The sequence below is a fragment of the Gobio gobio genome (assembly GCF_949357685.1).
Source record: "Gobio gobio genome assembly, chromosome: 4".
Lineage (NCBI taxonomy): Eukaryota > Metazoa > Chordata > Actinopteri > Cypriniformes > Gobionidae > Gobio > Gobio gobio.
This window is the reverse complement of record NC_137100.1, coordinates 67,733,258-67,756,169: the sequence shown is the minus strand read 5'-3', so window position 1 is coordinate 67,756,169 and position 22,912 is coordinate 67,733,258. Positions and strand designations below refer to the sequence as shown.

Here is a 22,912-nt window from a genome sequence, read left to right as displayed (position 1 = left end):
AAGACTAGAAAACATCATGGAGACGAGACGCCAGTGAAAACTAGAAAACATCATGAAGACGAGACGCCAGTGAAGACTAGAAAACATCATGGAGACGAGACGCCAGTGAAGACTAGAAAACATCATGAAGACGAGACGCCAGTGAAGACTAGAAAACATCATGAAGACGAGACGCCAGTGAAAACTAGAAAACATCATGGAGACGAGACGCCAGTGAAGACTAGAAAACATCATGGAGACGAGACGCCAGTGAACACTAGAAAACATCATGAAGACGAGACGCCAGTGAAGACTAGAAAACATCATGAAGACGAGACGCCAGTGAAGACTAGAAAACATCATGGCCACGAGACGCCAGTGAACACTAGAAAACATCATGGAGACGAGACGCCAGTGAAGACTAGAAAACATCATGAAGACGAGACGCCAGTGAACACTAGAAAACATCATGGAGACGAGACGCCAGTGAACACTAGAAAACATCATGGAGACGAGACGCCAGTGAAGACTAGAAAACATCATGAAGACGAGACGCCAGTGAAGACTAGAAAACATCATGGCCACGAGACGCCAGTGAAGACTAGAAAACATCATGAAGACGAGACGCCAGTGAACACTAGAAAACATCATGGAGACGAGACGCCAGTGAAGACTAGAAAACATCATGGCCACGAGACGCCAGTGAACACTAGAAAACATCATGGAGACGAGACGCCAGTGAAGACTAGAAAACATCATGAAGACGAGACGCCAGTGAAGACTAGAAAACATCATGAAGACGAGACGCCAGTGAAAACTAGAAAACATCATGGAGACGAGACGCCAGTGAAGACTAGAAAACATCATGGAGACGAGACGCCAGTGAACACTAGAAAACATCATGAAGACGAGACGCCAGTGAAGACTAGAAAACATCATGAAGACGAGACGCCAGTGAAGACTAGAAAACATCATGGCCACGAGACGCCAGTGAACACTAGAAAACATCATGGAGACGAGACGCCAGTGAAGACTAGAAAACATCATGAAGACGAGACGCCAGTGAACACTAGAAAACATCATGGAGACGAGACGCCAGTGAAGACTAGAAAACATCATGGCCACGAGACGCCAGTGAACACTAGAAAACATCATGGAGACGAGACGCCAGTGAAGACTAGAAAACATCATGAAGACGAGACGCCAGTGAACACTAGAAAACATCATGGAGACGAGACGCCAGTGAACACTAGAAAACATCATGGAGACGAGACGCCAGTGAAGACTAGAAAACATCATGGAGACGAGACGCCAGTGAAGACTAGAAAACATCATGGAGACGAGACGCCAGTGAAAACTAGAAAACATCATGAAGACGAGACGCCAGTGAAGACTAGAAAACATCATGGAGACGAGACGCCAGTGAAGACTAGAAAACATCATGAAGACGAGACGCCAGTGAAGACTAGAAAACATCATGAAGACGAGACGCCAGTGAAAACTAGAAAACATCATGGAGACGAGACGCCAGTGAAGACTAGAAAACATCATGGAGACGAGACGCCAGTGAACACTAGAAAACATCATGAAGACGAGACGCCAGTGAAGACTAGAAAACATCATGGAGACGAGACGCCAGTGAAGACTAGAAAACATCATGAAGACGAGACGCCAGTGAAAACTAGAAAACATCATGGAGACGAGACGCCAGTGAACACTAGAAAACATCATGGAGACGAGACGCCAGTGAAAACTAGAAAACATCATGGAGACGAGACGCCAGTGAAGACTAGAAAACATCATGAAGACGAGACGCCAGTGAAGACTAGAAAACATCATGAAGACGAGACGCCAGTGAACACTAGAAAACATCATGGAGACGAGACGCCAGTGAAAACTAGAAAACATCATGGAGACGAGACGCCAGTGAAGACTAGAAAACATCATGGAGACGAGACGCCAGTGAACACTAGAAAACATCATGGAGACGAGACGCCAGTGAAAACTAGAAAACATCATGGAGACGAGACGCCAGTGAAGACTAGAAAACATCATGGAGACGAGACGCCAGTGAAGACTAGAAAACATCATGAAGACGAGACGCCAGTGAAGACTAGAAAACATCATGGAGACGAGACGCCAGTGAAGACTAGAAAACATCATGGAGACGAGACGCCAGTGAAGACTAGAAAACATCATGGAGACGAGACGCCAGTGAAAACTAGAAAACATCATGAAGACGAGACGCCAGTGAAGACTAGAAAACATCATGGAGACGAGACGCCAGTGAAGACTAGAAAACATCATGGAGACGAGACGCCAGTGAAGACTAGAAAACATCATGGAGACGAGACGCCAGTGAAGACTAGAAAACATCATGGAGACGAGACGCCAGTGAAGACTAGAAAACATCATGGAGACGAGACGCCAGTGAAGACTAGAAAACATCATGGAGACGAGACGCCAGTGAAGACTAGAAAACATCATGGAGACGAGACGCCAGTGAAGACTAGAAAACATCATGAAGACGAGACGCCAGTGAAGACTAGAAAACATCATGGAGACGAGACGCCAGTGAAGACTAGAAAACATCATGGAGACGAGACGCCAGTGAAGACTAGAAAACATCATGGAGACGAGACGCCAGTGAAGACTAGAAAACATCATGGAGACGAGACGCCAGTGAAGACTAGAAAACATCATGGAGACGAGACGCCAGTGAAAACTAGAAAACATCATGGAGACGAGACGCCAGTGAAAACTAGAAAACATCATGGAGACGAGACGCCAGTGAAAACTAGAAAACATCATGGAGACGAGACGCCAGTGAAAACTAGAAAACATCATGGAGACGAGACGCCAGTGAAGACTAGAAAACATCATGGAGACGAGACGCCAGTGAAGACTAGAAAACATCATGGAGACGAGACGCCAGTGAAGACTAGAAAACATCATGGAGACGAGACGCCAGTGAAAACTAGAAAACATCATGAAGACGAGACGCCAGTGAAGACTAGAAAACATCATGAAGACGAGACGCCAGTGAAGACTAGAAAACATCATGGAGACGAGACGCCAGTGAAAACTAGAAAACATCATGGAGACGAGACGCCAGTGAAAACTAGAAAACATCATGGAGACGAGACGCCAATGAAGACTAGAAAACATCATGGAGACGAGACGCCAGTGAAGACTAGAAAACATCATGGAGACGAGACGCCAGTGAAAACTAGAAAACATCATGGAGACGAGACGCCAATGAAGACTAGAAAACATCATGGAGACGAGACGCCAGTGAAGACTAGAAAACATCATGGAGACGAGACGCCAGTGAAGACTAGAAAACATCATGGAGACGAGACGCCAGTGAAGACTAGAAAACATCATGGAGACGAGACGCCAGTGAAGACTAGAAAACATCATGGAGACGAGACGCCAATGAAGACTAGAAAACATCATGGAGACGAGACGCCAGTGAAGACTAGAAAACATCATGGAGACGAGACGCCAGTGAACACTAGAAAACATCATGGAGACGAGACGCCAGTGAAGACTAGAAAACATCATGGAGACGAGACGCCAGTGAAGACTAGAAAACATCATGAAGACGAGACGCCAGTGAAAACTAGAAAACATCATGGAGACGAGACGCCAGTGAAGACTAGAAAACATCATGGAGACGAGACGCCAGTGAAAACTAGAAAACATCATGGAGACGAGACGCCAGAGAAGACTAGAAAACATCATGAAGACGAGACGCCAGTGAAGACTAGAAAACATCATGGAGACGAGACGCCAGTGAAGACTAGAAAACATCATGGAGACGAGACGCCAGTGAAGACTAGAAAACATCATGGAGACGAGACGCCAGTGAAGACTAGAAAACATCATGGAGACGAGACGCCAGTGAGGACTAGAAAACATCATGGAGACGAGACGCCAGTGAAGACTAGAAAACATCATGGAGACGAGACGCCAGTGAAGACTAGAAAACATCATGGAGACGAGACGCCAGTGAAGACTAGAAAACATCATGGAGACGAGACGCCAGTGAAGACTAGAAAACATCATGGAGACGAGACGCCAGTGAAGACTAGAAAACATCATGAAGACGAGACGCCAGTGAAGACTAGAAAACATCATGGAGACGAGACGCCAGTGAAGACTAGAAAACATCATGGAGACGAGACGCCAGTGAAGACTAGAAAACATCATGGAGACGAGACGCCAGTGAAGACTAGAAAACATCATGAAGACGAGACGCCAGTGAAGACTAGAAAACATCATGGAGACGAGACGCCAGTGAAGACTAGAAAACATCATGGAGACGAGACGCCAGAGAAAACTAGAAAACATCATGGAGACGAGACGCCAGTGAAAACTAGAAAACATCATGGAGACGAGACGCCAGTGAAAACTAGAAAACATCATGGAGACGAGACGCCAGTGAAGACTAGAAAACATCATGGAGACGAGACGCCAGAGAAAACTAGAAAACATCATGGAGACGAGACGCCAGTGAAGACTAGAAAACATCATGGAGACGAGACGCCAGTGAAAACTAGAAAACATCATGGAGACGAGACGCCAGTGAAGACTAGAAAACATCATGGAGACGAGACGCCAGTGAAAACTAGAAAACATCATGGAGACGAGACGCCAGTGAAGACTAGAAAACATCATGGAGACGAGACGCCAGTGAAAACTAGAAAACATCATGGAGACGAGACGCCAGTGAAAACTAGAAAACATCATGGAGACGAGACGCCAGTGAACACTAGAAAACATCATGACCATGAGACGCCAGTGAACACTAGAAAACATCATGAAGACGAGACGCCAGTGAAAACTAGAAAACATCATGGAGACGAGACGCCAGTGAAAACTAGAAAACATCATGGAGACGAGACGCCAGTGAAAACTAGAAAACATCATGGAGACGAGACGCCAGTGAAGACTAGAAAACATCATGGAGACGAGACGCCAGTGAAGACTAGAAAACATCATGAAGACGAGACGCCAGTGAAGACTAGAAAACATCATGGAGACGAGACGCCAGTGAAAACTAGAAAACATCATGGAGACGAGACGCCAGTGAAAACTAGAAAACATCATGGAGACGAGACGCCAGTGAAAACTAGAAAACATCATGGAGACGAGACGCCAGTGAAAACTAGAAAACATCATGGAGACGAGACGCCAGTGAAAACTAGAAAACATCATGGAGACGAGACGCTGTGAACACTAGAAAACATCATGAAGACGAGACGCTGTGAACACTAGAAAACATCATGAAGACGAGACGCCAGTGAAGACTAGAAAACATCATGGAGACGAGACGCTGTGAACACTAGAAAACATCATGAAGACGAGACGCTGTGAACACTAGAAAACATCATGGAGACGAGACGCCAGTGAAAACTAGAAAACATCATAGAGACGAGACGCCAGTGAAGACTAGAAAACATCATGGAGACGAGACGCCAGTGAAAACTAGAAAACATCATGGCCACGAGACGCCGGTGAAGACTAGAAAACATCATGGCCACGAGACGCCAGTGAAAACTAGAAAACATCATGGAGACGAGACGCCAGTTTAAACTAGAAAACATCATGGAGACGAGACGCCAGTGAAAACTAGAAAACATCATGGAGACGAGACGCCAGTGAAAACTAGAAAACATCATGGAGACGAGACGCCAGTGAAGACTAGAAAACATCATGGAGACGAGACGCCAGTGAAGACTAGAAAACATCATGGAGACGAGACGCCAGTGAAGACTAGAAAACATCATGGAGACGAGACGCCAGTGAAAACTAGAAAACATCATGGAGACGAGACGCCAGTGAAAACTAGAAAACATCATGGAGACGAGACGCCAGTGAAGACTAGAAAACATCATGGAGACGAGACGCCAGTGAAGACTAGAAAACATCATGGAGACGAGACGCCAGTGAACACTAGAAAACATCATGAAGACGAGACGCCAGTGAACACTAGAAAACATCATGAAGACGAGACGCCAGTGAACACTAGAAAACATCATGGAGACGAGACGCCAGTGAAGACTAGAAAACATCATGGAGACGAGACGCCAGTGAAGACTAGAAAACATCATGGAGACGAAACGCCAGTGAAAACTAGAAAACATCATGGAGACGAGACGCCAGTGAACACTAGAAAACATCATGAAGACGAGACGCCAGTGAAGACTAGAAAACATCATGGAGACGAGACGCCAGTGAAGACTAGAAAACATCATGGAGACGAGACGCCAGTGAAAACTAGAAAACATCATGGAGACGAGACGCCAGTGAAAACTAGAAAACATCATGGAGACGAGACGCCAGTGAAAACTAGAAAACATCATGGAGACGAGACGCCAGTGAAAACTAGAAAACATCATGGAGACGAGACGCCAGTGAAGACTAGAAAACATCATGGAGACGAGACGCCAGTGAAGACTAGAAAACATCATGAAGACGAGACACCAGTGAAGACTAGAAAACATCATGAAGACGAGACGCCAGTGAACACTAGAAAACATCATGGAGACGAGACGCCAGTGAACACTAGAAAACATCATGGAGACGAGACGCCAGTGAAGACTAGAAAACATCATGGAGACGAGACGCCAGTGAAGACTAGAAAACATCATGGAGACGAGACGCCAGTGAAGACTAGAAATCATCATGGAGACGAGACGCCAGTGAAGACTAGAAAACATCATGGAGACGAGACGCCAGTGAAGACTAGAAAACATCATGGAGACGAGACGCCAGTGAACACTAGAAAACATCATGAAGACGAGACGCCAGAGAAAACTAGAAAACATCATGGAGACGAGACGCCAGTGAAGACTAGAAAACATCATGGAGACGAGACGCCAGTGAAAACTAGAAAACATCATGGAGACGAGACGCCAGTGAAAACTAGAAAACATCATGGAGACGAGACGCCAGTGAAGACTAGAAAACATCATGAAGACGAGACGCCAGTGAAGACTAGAAAACATCATGGAGACGAGACGCCAGTGAAAACTAGAAAACATCATGAAGACGAGACGCCAGTGAAGACTAGAAAACATCATGGAGACGAGACGCCAGTGAAGACTAGAAAACATCATGGAGACGAGACGCCAGTGAAAACTAGAAAACATCATGAAGACGAGACGCCAGTGAAGACTAGAAAACATCATGGAGACGAGACGCCAGTGAAGACTAGAAAACATCATGAAGACGAGACGCCAGTGAAGACTAGAAAACATCATGGAGACGAGACGCCAGTGAAGACTAGAAAACATCATGGAGACGAGACGCCAGTGAAAACTAGAAAACATCATGGAGACGAGACGCCAGTGAACACTAGAAAACATCATGGAGACGAGACGCCAGTGAAGACTAGAAAACATCATGGAGACGAGACGCCAGTGAAGACTAGAAAACATCATGGAGACGAGACGCCAGTGAAGACTAGAAAACATCATGGAGACGAGACGCCAGTGAAAACTAGAAAACATCATGGAGACGAGACGCCAGAGAAAACTAGAAAACATCATGAAGACGAGACGCCAGTGAAGACTAGAAAACATCATGGAGACGAGACGCCAGTGAAGACTAGAAAACATCATGGAGACGAGACGCCAGTGAAAACTAGAAAACATCATGGAGACGAGACGCCAGTGAAGACTAGAAAACATCATGGAGACGAGACGCCAGTGAAGACTAGAAAACATCATGGAGACGAGACGCCAGTGAAGACTAGAAAACATCATGGAGACGAGACGCCAGTGAAGACTAGAAAACATCATGGAGACGAGACGCCAGTGAAAACTAGAAAACATCATGGAGACGAGACGCCAGTGAAGACTAGAAAACATCATGGAGACGAGATGCCAGTGAAGACTAGAAAACATCATGGAGACGAGACGCCAGTGAAGACTAGAAAACATCATGGAGACGAGACGCCAGTGAACACTAGAAAACATCATGGAGACGAGACGCCAGTGAAGACTAGAAAACATCATGAAGACGAGACGCCAGTGAAAACTAGAAAACATCATGGAGACGAGACGCCAGTGAAGACTAGAAAACATCATGAAGACGAGACGCCAGTGAACACTAGAAAACATCATGGAGACGAGACGCCAGTGAAGACTAGAAAACATCATGGAGACGAGACGCCAGTGAAGACTAGAAAACATCATGAAGACGAGACGCCAGTGAACACTAGAAAACATCATGGAGACGAGACGCCAGTGAAGACTAGAAAACATCATGAAGACGAGACGCCAGTGAAAACTAGAAAACATCATGGAGACGAGACGCCAGTGAAGACTAGAAAACATCATGGAGACGAGACGCCAGTGAAGACTAGAAAACATCATGAAGACGAGACGCCAGTGAACACTAGAAAACATCATGGAGACGAGACGCCAGTGAAGACTAGAAAACATCATGAAGACGAGACGCCAGTGAAAACTAGAAAACATCATGGAGACGAGACGCCAGTGAAGACTAGAAAACATCATGGAGACGAGACGCCAGTGAAGACTAGAAAACATCATGGAGACGAGACGCCAGTGAAGACTAGAAAACATCATGGAGACGAGACGCCAGTGAAGACTAGAAAACATCATGGAGACGAGACGCCAGTGAACACTAGAAAACATCATGGAGACGAGACGCCAGTGAAGACTAGAAAACATCATGGAGACGAGACGCCAGTGAAGACTAGAAAACATCATGAAGACGAGACGCCAGTGAAGACTAGAAAACATCATGAAGACGAGACGCCAGTGAAGACTAGAAAACATCATGAAGACGAGACGCCAGTGAAAACTAGAAAACATCATGGAGACGAGACGCCAGTGAAGACTAGAAAACATCATGGAGACGAGACGCCAGTGAAGACTAGAAAACATCATGAAGACGAGACGCCAGTGAACACTAGAAAACATCATGGAGACGAGACGCCAGTGAAGACTAGAAAACATCATGAAGACGAGACGCCAGTGAAAACTAGAAAACATCATGGAGACGAGACGCCAGTGAAGACTAGAAAACATCATGGAGACGAGACGCCAGTGAAGACTAGAAAACATCATGGAGACGAGACGCCAGTGAAGACTAGAAAACATCATGGAGACGAGACGCCAGTGAAGACTAGAAAACATCATGGAGACGAGACGCCAGTGAAAACTAGAAAACATCATGGAGACGAGACGCCAGTGAAGACTAGAAAACATCATGGAGACGAGACGCCAGTGAAGACTAGAAAACATCATGGAGACGAGACGCCAGTGAAAACTAGAAAACATCATGGAGACGAGACGCCAGTGAACACTAGAAAACATCATGGAGACGAGACGCCAGTGAAAACTAGAAAACATCATGGAGACGAGACGCCAGTGAAGACTAGAAAACATCATGGAGACGAGACGCCAGTGAAGACTAGAAAACATCATGGAGACGAGACGCCAGTGAAGACTAGAAAACATCATGGAGACGAGACGCTGTGTTCTGAAGTGCGACTCAAAAGCAAATTTTTTCATTTGCCCAAGGATGAGCATTTGAAGACTAAGTGTCTTGAAGACAAACCATACATCGTCGCGATTGAGTGTTTATTAGTCGTCAAATGCATGTTTCGCGATCTCAGGAAGCTTTTATTATGGACTTCTATTATGGCACATGGTTGTTCTTCGTCTGTCTGTATCATATATGGACTACATGTGCACAGAGAGCCCTCCGGCTGCCAGGAGGAGCTGAAAACAACACATAAGAGACTCCATCGCACATGATTCGGCTACATCTGCGCATTTTGAGGAAGTATTGAATAAAAAATACTCCTCTGTTTAGAAATTTGACACAGACATATGAGAATCTATCAATATGTCTCCTCATCTGCACACTTTTGAACGAAAAGCCCTGAGGGATGTTGATTTGTCGCGAGTCTTCGTGAGGAGAATAGAGGAGTTTTTTATGAATGAGATCAGCTGAGGCTCATATTACAATCAAACGGTTCCGATGCGGTTTTCATATTCATAACTCCTGACACATATTAACAAATTACTGTCACTATATGACTTTGATGGGTGTTCCGTTTCCGAAAATATCTGCACAGACTAAACCAATCACAACTGACTGTGTCATCGGACCAATCAGCGCAGATTAGCGTCACGTAAAGGCGGAGTTTTGAAAAGTGAATCACTAAAGGAATCATTTGAGAATCACTGTCAAAACAGGTCAAAATAAATGCATATTATAAGAAAACTAAAGTCTTTTTTGTCATTGCATGCATGCAAAACTGTTGTTGGGGACTTCTAAAACAATATTTGGAACATTTTAAATGCCATGATAGGTGCTCTTTAATGTAGAAACAATTGATTGACAGCATATTTTAAATGTGTTGTATTGTCATGTTTTTATGAATGAAGGCCAGCATCACTGATGTCTCTATGAAACATTAATGACATCACAGTAAAACTGAAAGCTCCCAATCTCAACATTTATTAGGCTTTAAAAAAACTACTTTTAATTTAAGTGAACTTAAAACAATCTTTACACGCCTTCCCTGTTAGACATACACAGAAATGTAACAGTTATCAAACACCTTTCTTAACTGCATAAATAATACATGAAATATAGATTAATCATCATTAAAGCTGCACGTTTCTCTGTTCCTGTTGTTCTGTGATGAACATTAATGACATCATCATCAGTGCTACTGTCACTTTAAGATCAGCCGCTGACGAACATGATGCGCATCTCATTTCCTCACAACTCTTTAAGTTCATTGAAGACGTTATTTAACTCATTTAAAACTCCTAATATGAGAATACTCAAAATTCTCTGTGTTGTTGTTGTTATTCATGAGCAAAAGAGAACTTGATGTGAGCAGGAGACTGACATCTCTGTGTGTGTGTGTGTGTGTGTGTGTGTGTGTGTGTGTGTGTGTGTGTGTGTGTGTGTGTGAGTGTGTGAGTGTATGTGTGAGTGTATGTGTGAGTGTGTGAGTGTGTGTGTGAGTGTGTGAGTGTGTGTGTCAGAGTGTCCCTCGATTAGCTGACATGAGACACACACACACACAGACAGGACACACACACACACACACACACAGACAGGACACAGACACACAGACAGGACACACACACACACACACACACACAGACAGGACACACACACACAGACAGGACACACACACACACACAGACAGGACACACACACACACACAGACAGGACACACACACACACACAGACAGGACACACACACACACACAGACAGGACACACACACACACACAGACAGGACACACACACACACACAGACAGGACACACACACACACACAGACAGGACACACACACACACACAGACAGGACACACACACACACACAGACAGGACACACACACACACACACACACACACACACACACACACACACACACACACACACACACACACACACACACACACACACACACACACACACACACACACACACACACACACACACACACACACACACACACACACACACACACACACACACACACACACACACACACACACACACACACACACACACACACACACACACACACACACACACACAGAGAGGAGAGTTCTCTTGTGTCTTGTCACGCTTGGAAGCATTTACATGAATAGGAGCGTGATCATGTAACGCTCTGCAAAAATGGATATAAAAACGGACGCTGCGTTATTTGTGTTAAATATTTTTAATGCGTTAAGCAGAAAAAATGTAATCGCCCGAGTTAACGCGTTAATTTGCCCAGCCCTAGTTTTTTTTTGTCTATCTATGCGGTCAATCTATGTTGATTATGAAAAGTGAACAGCATGAGTGAGAAAGCACACAACATAAAGGCCTGTACACATCGGGACTGATATCGCGCGACTGATCTCATTGGTCGGCCAGTTTTTAACGCGCCACGTCAAAATAAAAAAACCGAACCAGAGGCGTTTTTTTTTTTTTAAATGACGCTTTTACGCCTGCCGTTTTGCGCGTCGGTGTGCACTAGGGATGCTACAATTTTCAATATAATATTGAACCGTTCGGTACGGCATTCACGGTTCAATACGCGCTTGTGAATTGCAGTTTTGCATTTAATTAATTATTTTTCTAATATAATTTTCCTCCATCCCAATATACTGAACAACACAACATACATTCACATCACAGGTCAGTGGTAGAGTTATACTAACAGAACACTAGAGTTATTCACAATCACCAAAGTTCATTATTTGCATGTGTTTTAAAGCCTTGCCGGTTAAACATTTAATTCGCGAGGTTATGCACATGCACTTTTTAGAGCGCGCGCACTAAACGCCTGTCAAACACGTGATTACTGGACTAAGTCGTCTTACTGCGCTAATACTGTCACACAAGGTTAACATAAACACAGTCGGTTATATCTAAAGTGAAAGTAAAATCGGTGTGTGTGTGTGTGTATATTAGATGTGTGCAGGTCTTTAATTGACAGCGCCGCAGCCTATAGTGAACACACTGGCCTTAAAGGGACAGTTCACCTCTAAAATGATGTCATTATTTACTCATCTAATATTGTTCCAAACCTGTATTCATTTCTCCTGTTGAACACAGCCATTGACATCATATTATTATTTCCTACAAAGGGGACCAGATCTGTTTGGTTTCCAACATTCTTCAAAGTTCAAAATATATTTGATGTCCAACAGAAGAACTTTATTCAGGTGTAAAACAACTTGAGCGTGAGTAATCAATGACAGAATTTTCATTTTTGAATGAACTCTCTCTTTAATGTTAATACAACAACAAAAGACAAGAGAAAATCACTCACTGCTCTTGACTGAAAAACTTTAATAAAAATCAGTGTATATTTTATAGAGTAGGCCTATTGCAATAAGAAAATAGTATTTTTTCTCCTTAACCTCTTGCTGTTCCTGTCGCTTAAGAATAGAATAGCAAAAAACTAAGGCTGTCAAAAGATTAATCGCATCCAAAATAAAAGTTTGTGTTTACATAATGTGTGTGTGTACTCTGTTAATTATTATTTATATATAAATACACACACATTCAAGTATATATTTAAGAAAAAAATATTTTTATATATAAAACATTTATTTATATATATTATAGATTATATAAATGTATATACATATATCTTAAATATATACATGAATGTGTGTGTATTTATATATAAATAATAATTAACAGAGTACACACACACATATTATGTAAACACAAACTTTTATTTTGGATGCGATTAATCTTTTGACAGCTCTACAAAAAACTGATGTGACAAGCCATCAGAACCGAGCCGAAAACCGTGGTTAAAAACCGAGGTGTGTATTGAACCGTGGACTAACTGTAGTGTTGCATCCCTACTGCACACTCACATTGGCGCCCTTTGTTTAGTTAAACGTCGGCGATAAACGCACGCGAAAATCATCCCGGTGTGAACAGGCCTTAAGATGCCCAATGACAGGAGACATGGAGTGGGTCAGACATAATTGACCTATCGGTAAGCCCCTCCCCTCGAATGCAGATGAGCCAATGGCAGTTGAGTATCAGTTGCGCTGGGACCGGAACTCGGACATCTTTAGGTTTCAGCGCCATAGAGAAACACTGGAGAATCTGAAGCTCTCATGGGTTTGATGGTGTTTATGCTACAGAAATGCTCAAATGTCGTGCCTGAGGTCCTGTAGCACTAACTCCAGCGATCCTGAGAGGAGTTTCTGTTTGTCAAACTCTCGTTAAGTTACGATTAAAGTCCCTGCTAACATACAAACTGAAATAACGAACTGTTCTCACGACATGTAACCCTGTAAGTCAAAAACATATTTCAGTGCCTCTCCATATTAAACTAGTTATATGTAAATTAATTTAATTTTAGATATGTTTAAGGTCTACATTATCTCCTATTGTGACGGGTGTTATAGTCTCCGGCTAGTGAAAGGAAGAGCTCGCACGCAGTTTATCGCAGTTGTTTTGCAGATACAAAGTTTACCAGTTATTAACTGCAGCCTCGATAAGGCATAAGCTCAGTGTGTGTGTGTTTACTGTGAGTGTTTTTGTGTAGTTTGCTGTGTATTTTAATGGTAATGCAACGGAGAGATAGTTTGTGAATGAGGCGTTAATGCGCACTTCTTATGCTTTGTTTGTTCAGCTCTTACGATGATTTTTTTTGAGTGAATAACGATGCAATAAACTTGATAAACCATCAGGTAAGTTTGTCCATCATTCAGACGGGATATATACGCTACAATCTGTGTCCAAAACACATCTCAGGATAAGGTTCACACTGACAGCTGTCATTGTAAGATATAGCAACTCTGTTTGTTTGTCCGAGTTAGCAACAGTAACTAAGGGGGGCGGGGCTTACGATAGGTCAATTGTGACCACTTCATTAAGTTTTGTTTTGTATAAATTGTCTCTTAATTTTAATCAATGTTTCATCAGCCAATTGGGGCACTCTGGGTTGAGCGAGCGGAGCTTAATTGGTCAGTATTAAATAGCAGACAGATTTTGTGAAGTTTTACACAAAGATGATAAAGGTATGAAGATGTGTGTGTGTTTCTCTCATTCTGCTCATGGCAGACACTGAGATCTCTCATGAATTATTCCTCTAGATTTCCCTTCTCTCAGCGTCTCTCCTCACATCATCACTTCCCTGGCATTTATTTTCATGTTGACGCCTCAAAATGTACTTTTGGATTTCTCTCTCCACTTTTATCTGTCAAAGTGAAGCATGTTGAACTGTTTTATGAAGTTTAATATTCACATTAAGACTCATCACGACTCCTGTTTTTGTCCACAAATATAAGACTTATGCCATTTAAGATGAATATGACTTTACATGGCCTCACATTTAAGAGCCCGTTTGATTCCTCTTGACATGGACTACTTCTACAATCTCTCATTGGACTTTTAGAAGCGTGAAAGGTTTGGTTGTGTGGACTTTCTGTGTTTTCAGTGTCTGGATTTGGTGAAACCGGCCATTTTGAGAGTCAAGATTAAATAAGAGACCACTAAAGTCCACATCAGTCCAGCAGTTTCTCATAGCGGTGTTTAAAAGCGGAGCAAACGCAGACGAGTGAGCTGATCCCTGACCTGGCTTATATATGAGATCACTCTGATCTCTCCTGTAATCTTCAACACACACACACACACACACACACACACACACACACAGACACAGACACAGACACAGACACAGACACAGACACAGACACAGACACAGACACAGACACACAGACACACACACACACACACACACACACACACACACACACAATCTCTGCATAACCTACATCCTCTGACAAACACACTCGCGTGATCCACTGTAACAATAATCCAACATTTCATTTCCCTTTTAATTTTGCAACTTATAAAGCGTTAAAATATGTATTTAATTTAAATATTGAAACTAGTGTGGGAAATGGCAAATGTAAATTATATTATTTAATTTGAATTGTAATTTTGCACCAAAAGTTGTACATATGTATCGGAAAATGTACATTTAAAATACAGAAACAGTTATTTTACATATTTTATTTCATAGTTAATATTGCTACCCATAAGCTTCCATAGAATACCTGTGTGTGTGTGTGTGTGTGTGTGTGTGTGTGTGTGTGTGTGTGTGTGTGTGATGGTTAGGTTTAGGGGCAGTGTGTGTGTGTGTGTGTGTATGAGAGAGTGCGTGTGATGGGTAGGTTTAGGGCCAGGGGCAGTGTGTGTGTGTGTGTGTGCGTGTGTGTGCGTGTGTGTGTGTGCTGGGTAGGTTTAGGGGCAGGGGCAGTGTGTGTGTGTGTGTGTGAGAGAGTGAGATTGTGTGTGATGGTTAGGTTTAGGGGCAGTGTGTGTGTGTGTGTGTGTGTGTATGAGAGAGTGTGTGTGATGGGTAGGTTTAGGGCCAGGGGCAGTGTGTGTGTGTGTGTGTGTGTGTGTGTGTGTGTGTGTGATGGGTAGGTTTAGGGGCAGGGGCAGTGTGTGTGTGTGTGTGTGTGTGTGTGTGTGTGTGTGTGTGTGTGTGTGTGTGTGTGTGTAGGTTTAGGGGCAGTGTAAGGGGATAGAAAATACGGTTTGTACGGTATAAAAACCATTACGCCTATGGAATGTCCTCACATTTCACAAAAACAAACGTGTGTGTGTGTGTGTGTGTGTGTGTGTGTGTGTGTGTGTGTGTGTGTGTGTGTGAGAGTGTGAGTGTGTGTGTGTGTGAGAGAAACCCAAACCAATGGAGAGCAGTTCTGAATGGGGTAAATGTGATGAATAGCTGTGGTTGTGTGTGTTTGACAGTGAATGGTTTAATCTGGGGTGAGACTGAAGGCCCTCACCCAAACCCTCCGACATTGGAGGCCGTGGTTCCCTCGCCGAACACCTTCCCTGAGGAGCCGCCCATTGGACTGCTGAAGGAAGGGGCGGAGCCAAACCCTGCCGCCGCTCCAAACGCCGGAGATCCACCAAACGTAGGAGGACTTCCGAACACCGGCGCGCTCCCGAAACCAGCTGCACACACACACACACACACACACACACACATCAGCATGGGCGGCACAGGCTTCAGGACAGGAAGTGATGCGGCAGCTGTCCCGCTCAGGAAAGAGTCGCTCACTGAGCACGCTCTGAAATTACAGCCCGCCGAATGCATGCCTGCGTCAATAATTCAGTGAGTCGGGTCATTGAGTTACAGTTCCTGGATCAGCGATTAATGTCCACGCCTGCCTTTCCAGAGCTGAGAGACTAACTGATCTTCATCAAACACACACACAATAATAATAATAATATAACAAAAATATAAGAATGATAATAATAATAAAAGCTAAAAAAATATATAATATTCATCATTCAAATAAATACAAAATAATAATAAAACACCAAAAAAAGATAATATTATATTATATTTATTTTTATTATTATTTTATGATCTTTTTTTGGTGTTTTATTATTATTTTGTATTTATTTGAATGATGAATATTATATATTTTTTTTTAGCTTTTATTATTGCTATTATCATTCTTATTATATTATATTTATTTTTATTATTATTTTAAGAATGATAATAGCAATAATAAAAGCTAAAAAAATATAATATTCATCATTCAAATAAATACTAAATAATAATAAAATACCAAAAAAGATCATAAAATAATAAAAATAAATAAATATAATATAATAAGAATGATAATAGCAATAATAAAATAAAAAGAAAATAATAAATATAAAATACAATAAAATAATGTTAATCATCACCTAATAATTAAAATAAATAAAAAACAAAATAAAATAATAATAAAGATGATAAAATAATAATATAAAAATAAATAAAAATGAAAAACAATAAAATATTAATAATCATATAATAATACTACTAATAATAATAATATTAAATAAATAATAGCAATATAATTATAATAAAAATATAATAAGAATGATAAGAATAAAACAAAATACATTAAATATAAAATAAATATAATAATCTAAATAATTCCAAATAAAACCGCAATAAAATATAATAAAAGAAAAAAAGAAAAGCAATAATAAAAATAATAATAGTAATACTAATAATCATAACGATAATAACATATAAAATAAATAATAAAAATATAGTATAATAGCAATAATAATATAAAAACAAAATAATATAAAAATAATATGAATCACCTAATAATTACAATAAATAAACAAATAATAAAACAAGAATAAAAAAATCTATATTAATAATAATTATATAAATAATAAAAGATAATATAATATAATACTTGCAAAATATTTATAATAAAACATAAGATTGATAAGAATAATAAAAGAAAACTAAATAACAAAATAATAAAATAATAATAATCATACAATAAAAAACAATTATAAAAGATTTAATAAAATAAAAACAATAATAATATATAAAATAATAAAAATATAATAATGATAATAATAAAAGAAAAAACTAAATAAAAACAAATAAAATAAAATGTATAAAATAAATAATAAAAACAAATAAAATAGCAATAGAAGATAATAAAATTATGATTAAAAAAACAATAAAATAATAATATAAAATAATAATAAAAGATAAAACAGCAAACATAATAGATAAAATAAATATATAATAATATTAATAATCTATAATAATTAAAAATAATAATTAAACAGCAATAAAAGATAATATAATAAAAAAGGTAAAAATGATAAAATAATACTGCTTGGCATTAAAATGATCAATTCCTCCCTCATGGGTTAAGGTGCGTTCACCTCATGCCGTAATTACGAGATTCCAACTTGTAAAAAGCGTAAAACTCGTAATTACAACTAGTAAGCCGGGAATTTTCTGAGCGCTCCAGCTTTCTCCACTAACTCTAAGAGTGCTGGAGATTAGGGTAATTACGTCACGTGGTGAACGCACTGCGTCTGGTCCTCGTGTGTGTGTGTGTGTGTGTGTGTGTGTGTGTGTGTGTCTGACCTGGTTTGGTGGGTGTGGCGAAGGAGCCGAAGCCCTGAGCGGCCACAGATCCGGCTCCGGTACTGAAGGAGCCGCTGGGCTTCTGCTCCCCGAACGAGCTGCTGCCGAAGCTGAAGGCCTTCGCTCCGCTGCTCCCAAACAGGTTAGAAGAGCCTAAACACAGCACACAGAGCGTCAGCACACACACACACACACACACACACACACACACAGAGAGGACCCTGGAGCGAGCCGCACCGGTGTTGATCTGCTGGCCGAATCCTCCGGCCGCTGGAGCTCCGAACGGGTTTTTGTTGGCGGCGTCTTCACTGGGTTTCCCTCCCAGACCACTGAAGAACCCAGATCCAGACCCAGAGGAGCCGAACACACCAGCAGACGGAGCCTGAGCACACACACACACACTTTACACTCAGCCTGTGGGGTTCAGCTGCTTAAGATCTGTGTGTGTGTGTGTGTGTGTGTGTGTGTGTGTGTGTGAGAGAGAGAGGACTGTACCTGTCCGAAGATGCCGGCTGAGCTGGCCTGCTGTCCGAACACAGACGAGCTGGAGCTGTTGCTGCCGAACCCTGACCAAAACACACCAACAAATCAAACTGTGTGTCTTATGATGGACAGATGCACTTTTATGATGGACAGATGCACTTTTATGATGGACAGATGCACTTTTATGATGGACAGATGCACTTTTATGATGGATTGATGCACTTTTATGAAGGGCGGATGCACTTTTATGATGGATAGATGCACTTTTATGATGGATTGATGCACTTTTATGATGGACAGATGCACTTTTATGATGGATTGATGCACTTTTATGAAGGGCGGATGCACTTTTATGATGGATAGATGCACTTTTATGATGGATTGATGCACTTTTATGATGGATTGATGCACTTTTATGAAGGGCGGATGCACTTTTATGATGGACAGATGCACTTTTATGATGGATTGATGCACTTTTATGATGGATTGATGCACTTTTATGATGGACAGATGCACTTTTATGATGGATTGATGCACTTTTATGATGGGCGGACGCACTTTTATGAAGGACAGATGCACTTTTATGATGGACAGATGCACTTTTATGATGGATTGATGCACTTTTATGAAGGGCGGATGCACTTTTATATGGACAGATGCACTTTTATGATGGATTGATGCACTTTTATGATGGATTGATGCACTTTTATGATGGATTGATGCACTTTTATGATGGACAGATGCACTTTTATGATGGATTGATGCACTTTTATGATGGGCGGACGCACTTTTATGAAGGGCGGATGCACTTTTATATGGACAGATGCACTTTTATGATGGATTGATGCACTTTTATGAAGGGCGGATGCACTTTTATGATGGACAGATGCACTTTTATGATGGATTGATGCACTTTTATGATGGATTGATGCACTTTTATGATGGACAGATGCACTTTTATGATGGGCCGATGCACTTTTATGAAGGACAGATGCACTTTTATGATGGACAGATGCACTTTTATGATGGATTGATGCACTTTTATGAAGGGCGGATGCACTTTTATATGGACAGATGCACTTTTATGATGGATTGATGCACTTTTATGATGGACAGATGCACTTTTATGATGGGCCGATGCACTTTTATGATGGGCCGATGCACTTTTATGATGGGCGGATGCACTTTTATGATGGACGGACGCACTTTTATGATGGACAGATGCACTTTTATGATGGGCGGACGCACTTTTATGATGGGCCGATGCACTTTTATGATGGACAGATGCACTTTTATGATGGATTGATGCACTTTTATGAAGGGCGGATGCACTTTTATGAAGGGCGGATGCACTTTTATGATGGATAGATGCACTTTTATGATGGGCCGATGCACTTTTATGATGGGCGGATGCACTTTTATGATGGACAGATGCACTTTTATGATGGGCCGATGCACTTTTATGATGGACGGATGCACTTTTATGATGGGCCGATGCACTTTTATGATGGGCCGATGCACTTTTATGATGGGCGGACGCACTTTTATGATGGGCCGATGCACTTTTATGATGGGCGGACGCACTTTTATGATGGGCCGATGCACTTTTATGATGGGCGGACGCACTTTTATGATGGGCCGATGCACTTTTATGATGGACGGACGCACTTTTATGATGGACAGATGCACTTTTATGATGGGCGGATGCACTTTTATGATGGGCCGATGCACTTTTATGATGGGCCGATGCACTTTTATGATGGGCGGACACACTTTTATGATGGGCGGACGCACTTTAATGATGGGCGGATGCACTTTTATGATGGGCGGACGCACTTTTATGATGGATAGATGCACTTTTATGATGGACAGATGCACTTTTATGATGGACAGATGCACTTTTATGATGGATTGATGCACTTTTATGATGGACAGATGCACTTTTATGATGGATTGATGCACTTTTATGAAGGGCGGATGCACTTTTATGATGGACAGATGCACTTTTATGATGGATTGATGCACTTTTATGATGGATAGATGCACTTTTATGATGGGCCGATGCACTTTTATGATGGGCGGACGCACTTTTATGAAGGGCGGATGCACTTTTATGATGGACAGATGCACTTTTATGATGGATTGATGCACTTTTATGAAGGGCGGATGCACTTTTATGATGGACAGATGCACTTTTATGATGGATTGATGCACTTTTATGATGGATTGATGCACTTTTATGATGGACAGATGCACTTTTATGATGGATTGATGCACTTTTATGAAGGGCGGATGCACTTTTATGATGGACAGATGCACTTTTATGATGGATTGATGCACTTTTATGATGGATAGATGCACTTTTATGATGGGCCGATGCACTTTTATGATGGGCGGACGCACTTTTATGAAGGGCGGATGCACTTTTATGATGGACAGATGCACTTTTATGATGGATTGATGCACTTTTATGATGGACAGATGCACTTTTATGATGGACAGATGCACTTTTATGAAGGGCGGATGCACTTTTATGATGGACAGATGCACTTTTATGATGGATTGATGCACTTTTATGATGGATAGATGCACTTTTATGATGGACAGATGCACTTTTATGATGGGCCGATGCACTTTTATGATGGGCGGACGCACTTTTATGATGGACAGATGCACTTTTATGATGGGCCGATGCACTTTTATGATGGGCGGACGCACTTTTATGATGGGCCGATGCACTTTTATGATGGACAGATGCACTTTTATGATGGACAGATGCACTTTTATGATGGACAGATGCACTTTTATGATGGGCCGATGCACTTTTATGATGGGCGGACGCACTTTTATGAAGGACAGATGCACTTTTATGATGGACAGATACACTTTTATGATGGATTGATGCACTTTTATGAAGGGCGGATGCACTTTTATGATGGACAGATGCACTTTTATGATGGACTGATGCACTTTTATGATGGACAGATGCACTTTTATGATGGATAGATGCACTTTTATGATGGGCCGATGCACTTTTATGATGGGCCGACGCACTTTTATGATGGATTGATGCACTTTTATGATGGACGGACGCACTTTTATGATGGACAGATGCACTTTTATGATGGGCCGATGCACTTTTATGATGGGCCGATGCACTTTTATGATGGGCCGATGCACTTTTATGATGGGCGGATGCACTTTTATGATGGACAGATGCACTTTTATGATGGATTGATGCACTTTTATGATGGATAGATGCACTTTTATGATGGGCCGATGCACTTTTATGATGGGCGGACGCACTTTTATGAAGGGCGGATGCACTTTTATGATGGACAGATGCACTTTTATGATGGATTGATGCACTTTTATGAAGGGCGGATGCACTTTTATGATGGACAGATGCACTTTTATGATGGATTGATGCACTTTTATGATGGATTGATGCACTTTTATGATGGACAGATGCACTTTTATGATGGATTGATGCACTTTTATGAAGGGCGGATGCACTTTTATGATGGATAGATGCACTTTTATGATGGATTGATGCACTTTTATGATGGACAGATGCACTTTTATGATGGATTGATGCACTTTTATGAAGGGCGGATGCACTTTTATGATGGACAGATGCACTTTTATGATGGATTGATGCACTTTTATGATGGATTGATGCACTTTTATGATGGACAGATGCACTTTTATGATGGATTGATGCACTTTTATGATGGGCGGACGCACTTTTATGAAGGACAGATGCACTTTTATGATGGACAGATGCACTTTTATGATGGATTGATGCACTTTTATGAAGGGCGGATGCACTTTTATATGGACAGATGCACTTTTATGATGGATTGATGCACTTTTATGATGGATTGATGCACTTTTATGATGGATTGATGCACTTTTATGATGGACAGATGCACTTTTATGATGGATTGATGCACTTTTATGATGGGCGGACGCACTTTTATGAAGGGCGGATGC

The 22,912-nt window shown here is 41.6% G+C and overlaps 1 protein-coding gene across 1 annotated transcript in view; it reads right to left on the bottom strand.

Moving 5' to 3' along the window:
• nup214 (nucleoporin 214) overlaps positions 1-22,912 on the bottom strand; it is a 119,800-nt gene that overhangs the window by 5,704 nt on the left and 91,184 nt on the right. Inside the window, exons 30-33 of the mRNA XM_079813875.1 lie at positions 18,929-18,999; positions 18,671-18,815; positions 18,434-18,586; positions 16,314-16,485 (exon numbers count right to left, since the gene is read on the bottom strand). Coding sequence (XP_079670001.1) covers positions 16,314-16,485; positions 18,434-18,586; positions 18,671-18,815; positions 18,929-18,999 — 541 coding nt within the window. The remainder of the gene's footprint in view (positions 1-16,313; positions 16,486-18,433; positions 18,587-18,670; positions 18,816-18,928; positions 19,000-22,912) is intronic.